General features: G+C 38.0%; 1 protein-coding gene across 4 annotated transcripts in view; it reads left to right on the forward strand.

Moving 5' to 3' along the window:
- Positions 1–711: 711 nt before the first annotated feature.
- Positions 712–18,128, forward strand: part of LOC106879878 (uncharacterized) — a 47,451-nt gene continuing 30,034 nt past the window's right edge. Inside the window, exon 1 of one of the 4 annotated variants that reach the window (XM_014929602.3) lies at positions 712–2,592. In XM_014929602.3, coding sequence (XP_014785088.1) covers positions 2,505–2,592 — 88 coding nt within the window. In that variant the 5' untranslated portion in view covers positions 712–2,504. Of the gene's footprint in view, positions 2,593–5,057; positions 5,209–18,128 lie in introns of those variants that run through there. The other 3 variants (XR_016237700.1, XM_052975223.2, XM_052975224.2) reach the window with 3 other exon arrangements.

An 18,128-nucleotide genomic window follows, 5' to 3' on the forward strand; every position in this document is an offset into this window, starting at 1 on the left:
AAAAATTCTGATAGAATAAATGGGTTAATAGAAACCAATGTAGCAAAGAACACAAAATAACTGTGGTTTAGTTCCTGTTTTTAAGGCAGGAACTCCTTGAAATTTGGGGTATTTGAGTATATTTAAGAATTTAAGGAATGGAGAAAACGCATGTTATAATTGCATACTTTATTCCTACATATGTTTTTCTATTATGTGTTTCAGCCAGGTGGGTGTGGTCATGCTGGAGCACCACAAATGGTCTGAAGTTCACTACAGTTGTTTCAGACATGTCTTTTATTGATGGACAAATCAATTACATCATGTAAAAACCCCGTTTTCTTCAGATGAATTAAAATTAAAATAAAATTTAATATTTGGGATTTTTCACACAGTATAGAATGCATGTGTGTGTGTGTGTGTGTGTGTGTGTAACGGGATTAACAAAATACAAACAGTTGTGTGTGTTTGAATTAGGACGAAAAGGGATTAACAATAAAATATATTGAAAGGGATTAACTTGACATACGTGTTCTTCTCCATCATCTAATAAAATTTTTAAAAAACACATAAAGGCATTCAGATTAAATCATTTATAACATTTTTGTACGGAAAAGAGAAGAAAATAGGAAAACCAAGAGAATCCTGAGTGAAAGTTCAGTGATTCCTCATAGACGGTACACACACACATACATACACACACACACCATATGTGCGCGCGTCAATAACCTTGAGAAAAACTTGTCCTAATGTCTTCTCTCTAATTTATTACGTGACAGTGAGATAATGTAAGAAATACAATCTACACGTGGTGGAACGAATATATTTTAGAGTTTTTATCTTCACGTCAACATTTACTGACATAACTCACAAATGTTTTTCTTTATATAAACATTAAAACTTGATTGTGGCTCCTGAGGAAACGGTCCTCTGTCAGTCACAACGTCGGAGACGATGTCTGTTTAGCGAAGGAATTGTTTAAAAAGGTTTCCCAATGACGACAACCTGTTAATTTAGTTCCCATTCATCATCAACCGCTGCATATTTCAGAGGTAGATACTACTGACAGACAAGTTTTCATAGTCAGTAGTCGAGTTTCTGGGCGACCAGCCAGACCGGCCGGCCAGCCAGCCAGCCAGCCAGTATATTTTACTGACACGCTCAGGAATGTGGTGTAAATAAACTTCTAGATTTGCTTTACCTCTTTTCTTTTTTTTTTACGCAACTAATTACGGTCGACCGCCGGATTCGAACCGTGGAACAGCGCGTCGAAAAAGAGAGGAAGGGAGGAAACATTGGGATCTGAAGATAGGAGAAGAAAAAGAAAAAGAAAGACAGGCACCTGACTGAGTGGGTCACCTCCTGGGGTTTATTTTACCTAAATCTATCGAATTTGTATGTAATTAGTCGCTATTTTAAGAAGCAAGTAGTTTGCTGTTAATAACACACTACCCTCATAGTCTACGATGTCTTTATTTCAGCTTCAGGTTTAACCTGTTGATGCATCTGAAAGAGAGAGAAAGAAATGTTTGGTGAGTATATTAAGTTCATGATTGCCATTGCACACACAACTGTTGCAAGTTAGAGCAGAAGGGAGAGATTCAAGTGTTTAGACTATGAGAACAACGAAATGACTGTGACACGAGGAGGATGTTATTTTCTCTTTCTTGTTAAAATGAAAGGCAGAAAAATGTAGAGAAATTATGGCAAAAGACTTCTAAGTATTGTAAATAGGTTGGGTTTTTTTTTTTTCATAACTTTTTATTTGAACAAATGTCTTAACTTTTCTTTCCTTGGCTGTCTTCGTTTAATCCATCTACAAACATACTGCGACCACCTGTTTACGAGGATATATCACAGGAAGAGGAATATATAACAGCTGCAGGGAAATGCCACAGGTGGAGGAATAATACAACATATACCACAGCGACAGTAATATAGAAGAGGTAGAGGAATGTACGACATGTAGAAGGATATATCACAGGTGCAGAAGTATATCACACAGGTAGAAGAACGTATGACACAGCGACAGACACACGGACGACAAGTTTATGTTTAAAAAAATATTACAAACAGTGAAAAGAAATTCAAGTTTCTCTCCACCGAAAGAAAAGCAAAACTCTGGTCAGACCTAAAAAAAAAAGATAGCATCACGGTTTAAAAAGCAACTTCGTCGCCGTGCTCTGTTATATTTGCGCAGAGAAAGCAGCCAGTTGGTCGGTCGGTCGGTCGGTCGGTCCATTAAATCCATTTACAATCTGCTGCTGCTTCATTTCATTGCTCAGTCCTGAGACAATATGAGTGGGATTTTTATATAAGCTCTTGACAAACGATGTAAACAGTTTAATGAATCGGGGCCCCGGAAAAGCAAAGTTTCAGTGAAACTGTGTCCCCACATTGTCCAGTATGGTCATCCTGTATACACCGAGAAGAATTATTTAACAGACAACACACACACACACACTGTCGATATTTCGAACAGAAAGGATTATTATTTATTTAATATTTATAGACATATTTCTATCATGGGATCTATTTTCCACGGACTTTTACGTTTGGTGGAGTTTACCGGCTTGGTCAACGTGTTGATGTGGTCCTTCGCACCTGTACAAGGTAAGAAAAGATCCAGAGACTGAGTATGGTGTGAGAACGATAGACGAGTTGGTTGTTTGTGGAGGATTATGTTTTAACTTTCCTGGGCAACCATAAGTAGGCATGTATGTATAGAGATTGGATGTGTGTATATATATTATGTACGTAAGCGATCGTTGTTTAGCCCCAGGTCGGCCTTTATCAGGCTTTATCCAAATCAGAACCTTTCCAGCCATGCCATTCCCTCTTTTTTTCTCTCATACATTATTATATCTAACACTTCAAAATCTCCAGCATCCAATATATTCTTTATTTCGAAGACATTGGATCCGTTGTTTTCAGATGGTGCACCACAAAGAGGTATCAAGGTGTACCTGCACGGTGGGGGTGGGGGATCGAGGTTTACTGTAAAGGGTACCTATGTGTGTTGTGTTTGGGTATCTGAATGTTACCGTAAAAGTGGCGTGTCTAGGCCTTCTGTCAAGAGTATCGAGAGGTTGCTGCAAGAGGTATCTGGGTGTGCTTTAAGGTGTTGCTGTAAGAAGGGATATCTGGTTCTGTTGTAATAGATATAGAGGTGTTATTCTAAGGGATGAGGTATCTATGTCTGTTTTAACCCTTTCGGCATGGCTGCTACAATTGTACAGGTCAAATATGTGATGCGGTATAGTACCGCTCCGGTTTTTCTAGTAAGTATGTAGCGCCAGACGTTTGATCGGAGTGTATGGCACTGTAATGACAGCTGAAAAGGTTCGCATGCGTACAAACCCCCTGCCATTACCGACTTGAGGAAAGATCAAGGGTTAAAGGGCACCTGTGTGTGTTCTAATAAGAGATTTGAGGTGTTGCTGTCAGGAGTACCTGTGTAGAGTTGCAAGAGGTTCGTGGTTGCGCTCCGAGGAATAACAAGCTACTCGAAGATATCAACACACATGAAATACCCACGAATATCAAACACGTTGTCATTTTACTTCAGTCCAAATATAAAACAAACAATAGTTTCTCTATTCTATGATTTTATATGAGTTTTTTGATCTTTAAAATATTTGAGCCATGTTTGATTTTATATATGTATATATAATGATAATATTTGTCTTGTTTTATTTTTTGTGTGAAATGTGAGAGAAATATTTTAGTTTGGTCTAAAATATTTGGCAGAATCGTTAGCATGCTGGGCAAGATCGTTAGCGGCATTCCATCCATCTTTGGGTTCTGAGTTCAAATTACGCTGAAGTCGACTTTGCCTTTCATCCTTTCGGGGTCAATAGAAAGAGTATCCTGCCCCGACCCCAACGTGCTGGTCTTGTGCCAAAATTTGAAACCGATATTTTAGTTTGGTCTCTTGTATATAGAGAACCACTGGACCGGGATGGATTTGAGGGAGATTTGGCTGCTTTTTCTAACAGGTCGAGCGAGCGATTGTGTAGTAAAGTCTTTTGTTGTGTGTGTGAAACAATTCTGATTAGGAAGAATTCGGTGTATTTATCAATAAAAGAGAAAACGTGGGTGTAAAGAATACATTAGTTTAATTATGGTAGAACAAATACCATTTAGAGTTGTAAAACATCAAAAAATGATAATAAAGGAATCAAAAACAGAAACAATAAATAAATAAATAAATAGTAATAAATATGAAATTAAAAAATGAATGTAATTATATAAGTGATGTGTGTCAGTATGTATGTGAGCCCACCATTTCTTTTTTTTTTTTTTTTTTTCATACTAAATTCCGATATAATCGTAATTTACACTCACTGAAAGGGGTTTGTAGAAAATTTCATAAAAAATTACCCATTTTCTGGAAGTTATAAGGAAACAAAGCAAACTTTTGTGAATTTTCCGAAACTCTTCTCTCCACTCCTCAGGAAAATTTGGTTTCACAACAAATTCGGATATAACTAGAATTTACACTATCTGAAGTGAATTTGTAGAAAATTTTATATAAAAATATCCATTTTTCTGGAAGTTATGAAGAAACAAACTCTGCCACTGAAATATTCAATACACCCAAGTACACAGACTCCCTGCTGATACTCTCTTAAATACCTTTTACCAACAAAATATTTTAAATGGTTCGACAGGTTTCAGCCTGAATTGTCCCACTCCATTATTCAGCAGCAGCACATGCAAAACACAATTGACTCGTAATCCTCTGCTCTTTCTCAGATGCCATTTGTTAACTTCCAGCTTCTGGGTACCTTTCTGTAAATTCCGAGCTACTAAAAACTATTTTTCCTCCACAAGGTTCAGTAATTTTTGTTTGGTACCTCAGTGGCGTGAAAAGCAGGGATTTGTTTATTTTATTGTCAGAATACGAAAGGCAAAGATCGCTACTGTTTATATTCACTTCCGTAAAACAATTTTAGATTACAAGTCGCACCTCTACACTTGTTTATTCATCTACACAGCACAATATATACTTCCTCAACTCATTCAAACATGATTTTACACTCTCTCTGTCTGTCTGTCTGTCTGTCTGTGTGTGTGTGTGTGAATATCAGCTGGAAATAAGCTAAGGTTACTGCTGTTCTGGTGTCACTTACTAAGGCAGGGACAATCAGTCTGTCTTTCCCATCAATGTCATATCTGTTCTGGAGGAGTCTTCATTCTCAAAACTATCCTCCTTTTTCATTTGGGGTCAGTACCATTTACCTCCAACTCATTGTCCTACTCTACCAATAAGTTAAGAATTCTTGTTGTATGGCATTTAATATACTTTTATTTAACTTCTTTCTTCAAATGCATGTCACTGATCACTCTTACTTCTCTCCTTTTATATTTGTTTAATTCTTTAGTATTTGGATGTCAAACTTAATGCATCAGCATCATCCTTCATTTACATTGTAGGCAATAGGTATTATGTTTTGAACACCGTGACAATGAAATTATTTACTTACATAGCCCCCCCCCCCCTCCATACACATATTCAACTCATGCCAACATGATAGATGATACACACTCACACACACACACATACATAAGCACTCATTCATACACACACGCACACGCACACATTCCTGACACTAATACTCTATGATTTGAAAGGTAGAAATCTTTCTGCTTATATTACACTATATTTAATATATATTTAAAAACATATGATAAAATAAGTCAAGGGAAATAACTCAAGTTGGCCAATGGTATGAAGAAGAGGGTGACATAGTGGGCTGATGGGTGCAACGTTCTTAATTGATTGACATTTTCCTACTCGTTTGGAGCAAGAAAAAGAAAAACAAAGCAATTTAATATAATTTGGATTGCCACTTACAACAGAGTGTGTTAATATATATCGGTGGCAGCAGTGGTGGTGGCGTTGGAAGGCAACAAGGAAATCATGTGTCGAATACTAAACTATTATTATTTAATTGGACAATGAATTGTGTGTGTGAAATGATTGGCTCCAACCAACTTCGTCTCGCAAGAGATGTCTGGTTAATCAGTTCGTGCATGTAGAACATGGAGTTAGTCAGCAAATATTGCATTTGATAGTCTCAAAGAACTGAAAAAGATTTCTAACCAAGTTCCTTGGAAATCATTGTTAAATACTAAACTTTTATGTGAAACAACTTTCAAAATGCAAAAGCAACATTAATGATAACATTATCTTTGTCAGGCAATAATTATTTGAAGAAGCTTTGTAATAATGGTTAGTTCTTGCCTTTTCTAAATATACTTCAACTGATAACATTTCTATGGGATTTAATGACCAATTATGACTCACAGTATTCTAATTCCATGAGACACCAGGACTCACCACCTCTCCTCATCACTCACATTTAATCTTAATTCACCAGTCATGTCTTTTACCAACACAGCCACTAGTTTCCCAAACTGTGGCACTTTTAATTATAATGACTCACTAAACAGTGTGAGATGTTTACTTCATTTTTGTCATCTCACTCTTCTGCCGCATGTGTGTGTGTGTGTGTGTGTGTGTGTGTGTGTGTGTGTGTGTGTGTGTGTGTGTGTGCGCGTGTCTGCCTGTTGCAGCAAGTTTCTTCCTTTCAGAGTCATTCAGGCTTCCCACTGTTTCCCAGCTAATATTTCTTGTGTGTCTTTGAAATGTAACTTCCCAATTCCGTTGGGTTTCATACGATGTAGAGACACGATAAAGAAAACTGAGTGCAAAAAGTAAGCAGAGAGAAACAAGTGAGAGCAGCCAATGGGAAGAAGTATTTGAACAACAAAGATGAAGAAGGGTATATTAAATACCATACAATGTAACTTCTTGGTTTATTGTAAAAAGTTATGGAAGAGGGAACGGTAAAAGAGTAAAAAAAAAAAAATTAAAATTTTGAGAAAAATTTTGTTTGGAATCACAACTTGTATGAAAAACCCAGAATACCAAAAATTAGAAAAATACCCCAAAATGTTTCCCATGAAATGTAGGGTACCTGATATGAAAGCTCTTCCTAAATTACAGAATATCATTTAGTCTTAGTCTTTGTTCCTATTCCTCACCTCAAACATCAAATGATGAGATCTCCACCCAGCTTGATTACAAGCCCTCTCATAAACTTACTCCCAAGTGAGGCCCATATTTGCCAGGTCCTTCTTCACAATCCTCTTTGAACTTGCAACTGGTCTGCTTTACCTCTTCCTATGCATCTGTACTTCTGGCTTCCACTCAAAAAAGCTCTCCCTGGGTTGTGTCTTCATGTATATGTTCATCACATGACTTATCATTTCCCACCATCTCATTGAATTCTCAATGTCAGTACACTAAAGTTTCAATGTTAAGCAACTATCTTGGTAGAAGCCCACAAAATTATTCACCATCATTCCAACAACAAGTTTGGTCACCATTATAAACTCAATATCTTTATCATTCATGGACAAGCTTATAAAATGATAATATAAAAAGAAAGAAAAAAAAAAACAGTTCGCTACCCAGTTGTTAACTGTCATGACACTGCATCCTTCAAACCTTTCATGCTCCCACGCTGAAATTCACCAGTGTTCCTTCCACTGCTGGAAATCCCTTTTTGGGATGAGCTTTGAGAATGGCCAAAAGTTACATGGAGCCAAGTCTGGAGAGAGTAGGAAGCCTGATGAACAAGTGGTGTGTTTTGCTTGACAAGGAAGGCTTGAATAACATGGGCAGAATAAGCGGGTGCGTTGTCATGGAGTCTCCAGTTCTTTGCTGCCTACAGACTATTCCTTGAACTTTTGCAATCATTTCATCATTTCTGCTTGTCAATCGTCTGCCACAATGTGGCTCTCTGTCCACTGAGGTGCAGCCATCTTTGAACCGGTTGCACCACTCTTTTATTTTTGTTTTTCCGATAGCATCATCTCCAGAGGCCTTCTGCATCTTTTCAATAGTCTGGGCTTGCATATCACCAGGTTTTTGGCAGAATTTGATACAATATCTTTGTTCAATGGACTCAGTCATCTTGACTCAAAAAGAAAAATTGTACAGCACGCTCTTCATGTCTGCACTCAATGCATCGCTTTGGGCTGAATGGTGCAACCTACAGACACAATAATATCTGCGCATGCTCAGGAAAGATGCAGACACCTCATACCCATGCGAATTTTGTGCTAAACACAATCAAGGTCAGATACTTTTTCACTACACTTCATATGTTAGAGGATACACAGCATGTATTGAAGCAACATAGTCATCTTTAACCAGACATCTTTTGTCAAAATATTTATAGGAAAATCTGTTTTTGGTATTTGCTTTCATAACTCTACTGATGTAAACACACACACACACACACACGCATGTGTGTGTGTCCTGCAAGTCTTGCATTCCTGCAGCAAATGCCATCTCTGAATTATTGCCATTCCATAAACACCTGATCCTTACTTTACTAATCACTAATCTGTCTGTCTGTCTCTCTATCTAACTCATATTTATTTCTCTATCTCTCTGTATATCCCTCCCACAACCCCCCAACCCTGTAAAGTCATAAAACAGATGTTGTTGAAAATTGTGAAACTTCAATATCAGATTTATAAAATAAATGTCATATCTTTATATGACACTCTGTGTATGTGAGAGAGAGAGAGAGAGAGGGAGAGAGAGAGAGAGAGAGGGAGAGAGAGAGAGGGAGAGAGAGAGAGAGAGAGAGAGAGATGAGACAGACTTGGAACAGATGTTTAACTGATTTGAAAAAGAAAAGAAAACAAAACAAATGTCCAATACTCAACCAAACACCAAACACCAACCAGCTCCATTTTTGTATCATCTCGCCGTACTTGTATGGATGGTTTCTATTTCCAACCTTTTCTCCATCCCTGCTATCATTTGATCTCAGTGTACCAGCTTATGATAGATCGCTGACCACTACATTTATATTTTTTTTCTACTTGTTTCTCTCCTTATTTCTTTCTGTGTTCCTTTCAGTTGAAGAGCGTAGCTCGAAACATCAAAGACTTTCTCTATTCCCGAGCGTTAAACTAATACATCCATTTGTTGTTTACACCGCCTGTCTTCGTCTGCTGTTGTTTTTTTCATAAATTCTCCTATATATATATACATATATATACACACACGATGAGCTTCTTTCAGTTTCCGTCCACCAAATCCACAGCCACTCCTGTGCCTACACAGTCATATATTTATATATATAAAAATGAGAATGTCTGTCTGTCTGTCTGTGTGAATCCCTAAAACTCGAGAACTACGCAACCAATTTCATTCAAATTTTACAGATGCCTTACTTAGGGTTCCAGTTGTGTTTTAGTCAAAAAAATGTTTAACTTCTTGCAGAGTTCGAGCCCACGGCAACATAATATCTCCTCCACTATTTAAGTATTATGTGTCAAAAGTGAAACAAAAACACTCATGTCAAATACTTTCACTTTAAAAATGAAACTATTCTACTAACTGAAACAATCACATTTCGATACTGTAATGACAGATACTTTCAGAGAGAGAGAAAGAGAGAGAAAGAGATGTATATGTATACATATACATGTATATGTACACGTATATGCATAGATATATATATATATTATATAGATATAGATCTATATGCATACATGTATATGTATACACATGTGTAGATATATATATATATAGATGTACATGTAATATGTACACATATATACATATATATATACATGCATACAGATATCTATACATATATACACCCATCACACACAAACACACGCATTAGTCATTTGTTTTCTTATCCAAAACTACGTCAAAAGTACTGAACGGATCTTTATGAAATTTGGAAATTATATTCTATGTATAACGGCCATAACTCCCATGAAAATTCATATATTTTTGATGTTGATGAAATTTTAACCCGAACATAACAGATGAGCATTATTTGTAATTCAACGGTACAACAGTGTCAGACTACCCTTTCAGATATACTTATATTGTGATTTCTGCAATGTGGTGCATAAATTGTCAAGTAAATGAGACGGATCTTTGCCTCCACTGATTCACTTGCAAAGTGTTGAGTAAAATTATTTCGTTGCAGACCTCCTTTGGGTCTTTTTATTATCACTGCGACACACATAGTCCCCAGTTGGTAACATTGATTTCAAGGCCCTCCTAGATGAGAGACTGGCATTCCACTTAATGTCTATGTTCCATGCTGGCATGGATTGGAGAGTTATTAATGTAGAAATATGGTATCGTAGCTACTAACAGTTGAGGGTTGCGTAGTCTAGACGGCGTTTTTAGATTTCATTATTCTCTTTAACCTGGGCAAAGCCGGGTATTTCTGCTAGTATATATATATATATATATATATATGTTTTTTTATCAATATTTAACAGAAGCAACAGTGTGACTCATGGTCCAAGAGTTTCATGTGTTGACACTTAAGTGCAAGAAACTCCTGGATCTTGAATTACTCTCTCTCTCTCTCTGTATATATATATATATATATATATATATATATATATATATATATACAACTAAGTTTTGAACTATATATATATATATATATATATATATATAATGTTGGTGCAAACAGGAAAAATATAAGTCAAAATATGAGTATACATAAATTTTCATTATTCAGCAGAAGCAAGAGAGTGATTCAAGATCCGGGAGTTTCGTGCACATAAGAGCTAACACACAGACACACACACACACACACACACATATATATATAGTGTGTGCGCGCGCGTGCGTGTGTGTGTGTGTGTGCGTGTGCATGTGTACGTGTGTGATGTTTTTCTTATTTTGAACTTGCTTAAAATTAGAAAATTGCCATAAAGGTTGAGTATGGCACTTACCCAATTTTGGTAAGTACCATGCTTCAAACTTTTGTAACTTTCTGTAAATTAGAAATTATAAAGTATGTCTATTCATGTATTGCCTTCTCTCTTTCTCTCTTCTTTGTCCTACCAAGCCTAAATGCACACACACACACACACACACACACACACACATACACATATACACACACACACACATATGCAGAGCTGCAACAAGTTAGCACGGCTGTTAACATATGTCGAAAGTAATGGTCATATTTGATGAATTGTAAGTGATTGGTCATTGTAAGGTGGTCAGTAGGCACCAGAATAGTCTGAGAGTCAGGCAAGTTTGTTGTGGCAATTGTTCCAACTTTCCTTGTTTTGAGTTTAAATTCTTCCAAGGTTATCTTTGTCTTTCATTTTTTCTGGGTCCTAAATCCATTAACTAGTCCAGTACCGGAGTTGTTTCTTCTCTCTCATCCCCAACTCTTTTAGAATGGCTGTACTGTGAGGGGCAGGGGTCTTCAGGTAGTACTTCTTAAAAAAGAGACAAGGGTTAAACAAGGGGTTAACTTCTTTTCTGTTAAATTTTCTGCAAAAATTGTTGAACCATATGAGAGAACAGATTTGGAGGGACTAATGTGCCATTTCACATGGAATGGTTGGATGATGATGATGATTTCAAATTTTTGGCACAGGGTCAGCAGTTTTTGAGGGGAGGGGCAAGACAATATACATCAATCCCAGTGCTCCGAAAGAATGAAAGACAATGTTGATCTCAGTATGTAAAGCCAAATGAAAAATGCCACTAAGCATTTTGCCTGGTGTGCTAACGATTCTGCTAGTCTTGCCATCTTGATGACGATGATGGTGATAGTAATAATCCATTCTGCTATAGCCTGAAATTTTGGTGGAGAGAGGACTGGTCAATTATGTTGACCCCCACAAAAGGACAAAAGGCAAAGTCAACCTTGGTGGAATTTGAACTCAGAGCATAAAGATGGGTGAAATACTGCTACTTTCACAATAACAATATTTAACATAGATTTGTTTTCATAAATGCATTCCCTGTGGGTTGGAAGGGAGTATGATGATTGCTTTTTCCAGATGGGACAGGTTGGGGGAGGGGGTGATGAGTCCTCAGATCACCATTTTCTGGCATAAATTAAAGTGGTTAATTTACCGATTCTCCCTTCACTAAAATGCAGCCATTAATGAGACAACCTAAATCTATGACCAATATTTCAATGACCTATAAATTTTCTTGACCCCCCCCCCCCCGCAAGGCTCAGATGATACTCAGTCTTCAACAGGCCCCCAGTACTTAGCAGGAGCTCAGTCTTCAAACTGATTTTGACTGGTTTGGTATTAGAGCCGACCAAATTTCTTTGCTAGGCTCAAAAGTATATTAAACTGTTTTAGTTACAGAAACGTTTTACAGACGACATCGCCATTTTGTTTGTCTTTCATTTTGTGATGCATCAGAAACTATTTCTTTCCCAGATCTGTTGGACCTCCATTCCATTCCAATGGAGTTCGACTGACTCAACAATGTTGAAATATGCAAATGAAAACCATTTAATCCTCCGCAAGACATTAATTAATGGTTGTTCATTTTCTTGACAGCTGCCTGCTCGTCTTCCTCTAATCAGTCGTTTAATTAGGTCTTAAAAGACTGATCCGTCTCTTTGGCTGTAGTTAACGTCTAATGTTCACAGTAAATGGCCAAATACGGAAAGCTGGATATCTTCCTGTTGAGAGTCCCAGATGAACCTACCTCACAGCAAGAGGTGCAAATGAGGGTAGCTACATGAAACTTCATTCTTCACCAAGTGCCACATATTAGAGGAGGCTCTCAGCAATAACAGTGTAGCAAAACGGCGGTGCACCAGCATGGCCGCAGCTCTGAGCTGAAACTACAGAAAAAAAAAATACATATACATACACATGTACTAAAGCTGTCTGTTGGAGGTGGGGGTGCATTTTTGTTTTAATCATGAGGTATGAGACAGAAAAACAAAACAAAAAAAAAACCAGATCAATAACGAAATCTTTTATACAGATTGCAATTTGTTGGAAAGTTGCCATTTTGGAGACAGAAAACAAATTGTATATTAATCTCTGAACAGTCAAAACCTAGAACAAAGAAGCAAATTAAAAACAATGTGACCCATCTAAAAATTCCTTCATGCTTTTTGCTATGTTCACTTTTGTAAAAACAATAAAACCAATGTCACCCCCCCCCCCCTAACTGACAAAACCTGCTCCTCTTTGACCTACCAAGGTCATCCATCAACCCGCTGTACTGTTGACATGCTTTCCTTATATGGTATGTCGTCATTGTAGTCTTATTATTTATTCTCTAATTCTTGCCTTTTGTCTTTCTCCCACCTCCACCCTACACTCCCACCCACGTCCACTGTCCTCCCACCCTCTCACAATTTCCTCTCTTTCTTTCACATTCTTCGGAGGGACCACCACCTTCTCCATTAACTTCACAATGTCCTCTCATCCTCTTTCTTTTCCAGACCTTTTATATTTGTCAGGCAGTTGCTCTCTCAGTCTCTCTCTCTCTCTTTCTCCCTCTCTCACACATACACACAAATACATTCTCATGCACAAACACAATCTCTCACATACACTCTCACTCACCCTCATACATATCCTCACTCACACTCACCCTCATACATATCCTCACTCCTACAGCCTACCATTTTGTCTTTCCATTACAATTATTATAATTCAGGTTTATTTTGTACCTCTTTCCCCCCTCACACGTTAAGTGTTCCCTCTCCCAATTACTCTTTACCTCCCCTTCTCCTCTCTCCCTCCTCTCCTATTGTCATCTCCCTTTTCCACACACACACACACACACACCAAACTGACATCAATTGTTCCTTCATGGTTTTTTGTTAAATTCCTGTCCTGGGAAGACAGAATCACTAACCCACCTGACAAATAAAAGATGTCAGTAATTTTAGTTTAGTTTCCACTTGCTTTGGGGTTCAAATCCTGAAGTGGTGTTGATTTTTCTCATCCATTCCACTGGGTTTATTCAGAAATATCAGTAAACTATAGCTGAATCAAATAAAACCCTTTCCCGACTCTTTCCCCTAATTTTTCTACTGTGGAGTGCTAACAGCACCACCCTAGCGGGATCACTGCCAGAGCAGCGGTAGCACCATTTGAGCGCGATCATTTCCAGCTTCGCCTTACTGGCACTTGTGTTGGTGGCATGTGAACAAAACGTTGGGCTGACTCCTGTGCAGGTAGCACGTAAAAAACACCATTTGAGCATGGCCATTGCCAGTACCGCCGGACTGCCCCTCGTGCCTCTGGCATGTAAAAAGCACTCACTACACTCTCGGAGTGGTTGGCGTTAGGGAAGGGCATCCAGCTGTAGAAACTCTGCCAGATCAGATTGGAGTCTGGTGTAGCCATCTGGTTCGCCAGTCCCCAGTCAAATCGTCCAACCCATGCTAGCTTCCTTTTTCGTACTCATAAAGCATTATGTGCCTCAAATGCTCTTTGGATACTTCCTAGTTAGAAAGGGTTTTAATCAAAGAAATTTTAATTCTATTATTCTGTAAAATAATATTTAATTAGTTTAAATGTACACAAAGGCACAAAAATAATTTTAAATTCCATTAGACATTCTAAAATACTATTAAATTGCGCTTAATTTTAAAAAAGGTAAAATCGGACAGAACTTATGGGATGACCTGATATATATATATATATGTATGTATGTATATGTGTGTATATGCTTGTGTGTTTACGTCTCTGTAACTTAGCGGTTTCGCAAAAGAGACTGACAGAGTAAGTACTAGGTTTACAAAGAATAAGTCCTGGAGCCAATTTACTCAACTAAAGGTGGTGCTCCAGCATGACCGCAGTCAAATGACTGAAACAAGTAAAAGAATAAAAGAATATACATATATATATATATATATATATATATATATATATATATATATATATATATATACACCCACACACACATATATATATACTCTTTTACTTGTTTCAGTCAGTTGACTGCGGCCATGCTGGAGCACCACCTTTAGTTGAACAAATTGACCTCAGAATTTATTCTTTGTAAGCCTAGTACTCACTCTATCTTTTGCTGAACTGCTGTGCTACGAGGAGGATGTAAACACACCAGCACCGGTTGTCAAGTGATGCTGGAGGGGACAAACCCAGACACATACACACATATATAAGTATATGTCCAGAAACACTTAGAAATGAAATCACTGAATCTGATGCAAAAACAAAAACATGGACATGAATTGGAGAAAGCAACCTCTCAGATGTCATGTAGGATCTACTTAAACAATTTCATTTTTGGTACACTTCCTCCAATTACAACATCAGATATAATTATATATATGCATACACAAAGTGCATCTCAGAAGATTTGAGACTTTTTTCAGGAGAGACATTTCCTAATTTCCAAGAAGTACTAAACTCTAATCTCTTCCAGAGTAGTTTCCTCTGACATCAATACACTTGTTGTGGTGCTCCAACCACTTCATGAAGGCCCCCATAGAAGTCTTCTAAAGTGAAGGTGTCCAACACCCCCGTCACAGCCTTCTTCATCTTCAAAACGACTGCCCCCTCCTTCAGACTGGGGACACAAGCAAATGTCACAGAGAGCAAGCTTTAGACTGTAGGGAGACTGAAAAGGAAAATGGTGATACTCTTTTTCTGTCAAATAGTTGGTTACCTGGATGGAATTGTGGACAGATGCATTGTCCTGATGCAGGTACTCTGGTCTTTTGTGATGAATTCTCTTCTTAAGTCTACCTTCTGATTCCTGTTGTGAGGAGGTGTACATAAGCAGTTGTGACGTTCATGCCTTTCCCAAAACAATTATCTGTCGGTGAATGGAACAGTTACAAGGAAGAGCTGAAATCCAATCTTGATATCAACAACTTTTTTACTTCTTGCATATATTAATACATAACCATAGCTTATATAAAAACCAAAAGTCTTGCTTAAGGTCTCAGTGTTAAAACAGAAAGATTTCCTTTATTCTAAAAGCCATTTTTGTCTTTTAACTTTTTTTACTGTGTCAACCAGCCCAGTTTACTTAGCTGTAAGTAGGTACCACGGTGTGCACTTACTTCGCAGTACCCTATCAAGGTACTGTCTGTATAACCAAAGTACCACAACTTCACTGTAGCTATGACAGCCAGCTTGTCTGTGGCGTTGTTATGTCAGGCGTCCAATTGACTTTCTTTCATAAAATAATGTCACTCGTCACTCAATTATTTCTTCATTGGGACACCTCCTACTCCCCCCCTCCCGCCGTAATTCCTCCGTCTCTCTCTCTCTTGTTCACTCTGTCTATTCTCATATATATATATATATATATATATATATATATATATATACTGGGAATGACCTTTTCCCAACAAACCCCCCCCCCGAATCTGTCGGTGATTGCTGACAGAACAAGTTATGGAAGTGTAAAAATAGAGGGTGGGAGGGTGGGAAGAGAAGCAGGATATGGCGTCATGAGAGTGCTTCAAGAGAGGGGGGAATGAAGGGGGGAGGTGGTGGAGAGCAAAATGCATTAAATAATAGGGGGGGAGAAGAACAGAATTAAAGAACTGTAGAGAGAAACAATTAAAAACAACAACAATAACAGCAACAAGAACAATATTTGTTTCTAATTTAGGCAGGAGGTCAGAAATTTTGAGGGGAGGGGGAGTTAGCCGATTACACTGACATGCCTCCACACACACACACACATCTGGTTCTTTGTTTTATTGGCCCTGGAAGAATTTTATGGCTGACTCTCGATCGATTCTACTTATTTAATGCCTTGAGTACAACAACAACAACGACGACAACAAGTTGCAAGCAATAAGGATGCCGACAGTTGCTGCAATTATAAAGCTGTCAAAAATCTGTTTGTGTGTGTGTGTGTGTGTGTGTATACATCTGTCTATGTATTTATGTGTGTGTGTGTGTGTGAGAAAGTATGTACTTAGTTAAGTAGCAGAATATTTTACAGAATGAAATAGAATATAAGATAAGGTCACAGTGTTGTGTGAGTGGTGGTGGTGGTGGTGGTGGTAGTGATGATGGTGATGATGACAATAGTGGTGGTGGAGCTCTACGTCACTTGCAAGTGGTGTTATCACCGCTCCCCTCCCCCTCCCCCCCCCCCCGATCCTCTTCTTTCTCCGTTGCAGAATGTGTTGTGAAAAGACTGTTTTGTTGGCAAGGTATTTCTGTCGAAGAAACAATGGAACTTTTGTATTAAATAGCAACAAAGGGAAGATATTTTACATGAAGGGTTAAACAGCTGTACTTATTGACTGATGAGTGATTGACTAATGATTGGTGACTGACTGATAAATTGACAGTGGATTGGCTGATGCTAGGTGATTTACATCTGACTGATTCATAAACAATTGGCTAACTGATGATTGATTAATTCATGATTTATAGTTGATTGTTGATTTATGACTGGTTGATTGATTGAGTGGTGATTAAAAAATGGTTGAGTAATTGATAACTGATTGAAGATTGATCAGGCTGATTTACTAACTGTACTGATTGTGTTGTTATTTAGCCCCTGATCAATGTTAATCTAACAGATCTATGATTGAAAATGGTCCACACATGACCATCCTGTCTTGAATTCAGACATGGTGTTTAGCCCTAAGCCAGCCTTGATACAGCTGTGACCATCTCCTCTTCAATTCAGGATTCCACCACCTCCTCAACCATTTTGACAACAATAGCTATTATTTTTTAATTGAATTTAAAATTGGGATCCAGTAACCTATAGAACAATAACCCTCTGATGACATTATCTGCTACTGAATTAACATGATAGTGGTTGAGTATTCCAGAGACGTGTGTACCCTCAGCAGGGTTCTAAGGCAGAATCAGTATCACAAACACAGTGAATGTGGCAAGGCTTTTGTGAATTACCAGAATAATCCATCGAACAAGCTTCTGCATTCTCCCTCTACTCTAATTTTATTTATAAGATGTCGGTTGACCCAAGTAGTAGTAGTAGTAGTAGTAGTAGTAGTAGTATGAGGCCATGCACTGTAACAGCGTGTCACTGCATCCACCATTCGTTAGTTCTTCCTTACAATTCCTGACGGATGATGCCTTTGTACCACTCTGGCGACAACCTTCCAACCCATGGGTCTGTTTTTGTGTAGCCCTTACTGGTGAGGGTTTTATGAGGTTGGAGTGCGAATCCTGCCTCTTCTAGTCCCCGTAGAGGAAACAGTGGGAAACCTGACTCATCCTGATATATGGTACACATCCTGATATATGGTACACTTCCTCTTGTTCCCACAAATCCTCTGCTAAAACAAACATTCACATGAACACCTACGTAAGTGCTC

This window comes from Octopus bimaculoides, chromosome 20 (assembly GCF_046866305.1).
Source record: "Octopus bimaculoides isolate indiv1 chromosome 20, ASM4686630v1, whole genome shotgun sequence".
Taxonomy (NCBI): domain Eukaryota; kingdom Metazoa; phylum Mollusca; class Cephalopoda; order Octopoda; family Octopodidae; genus Octopus; species Octopus bimaculoides.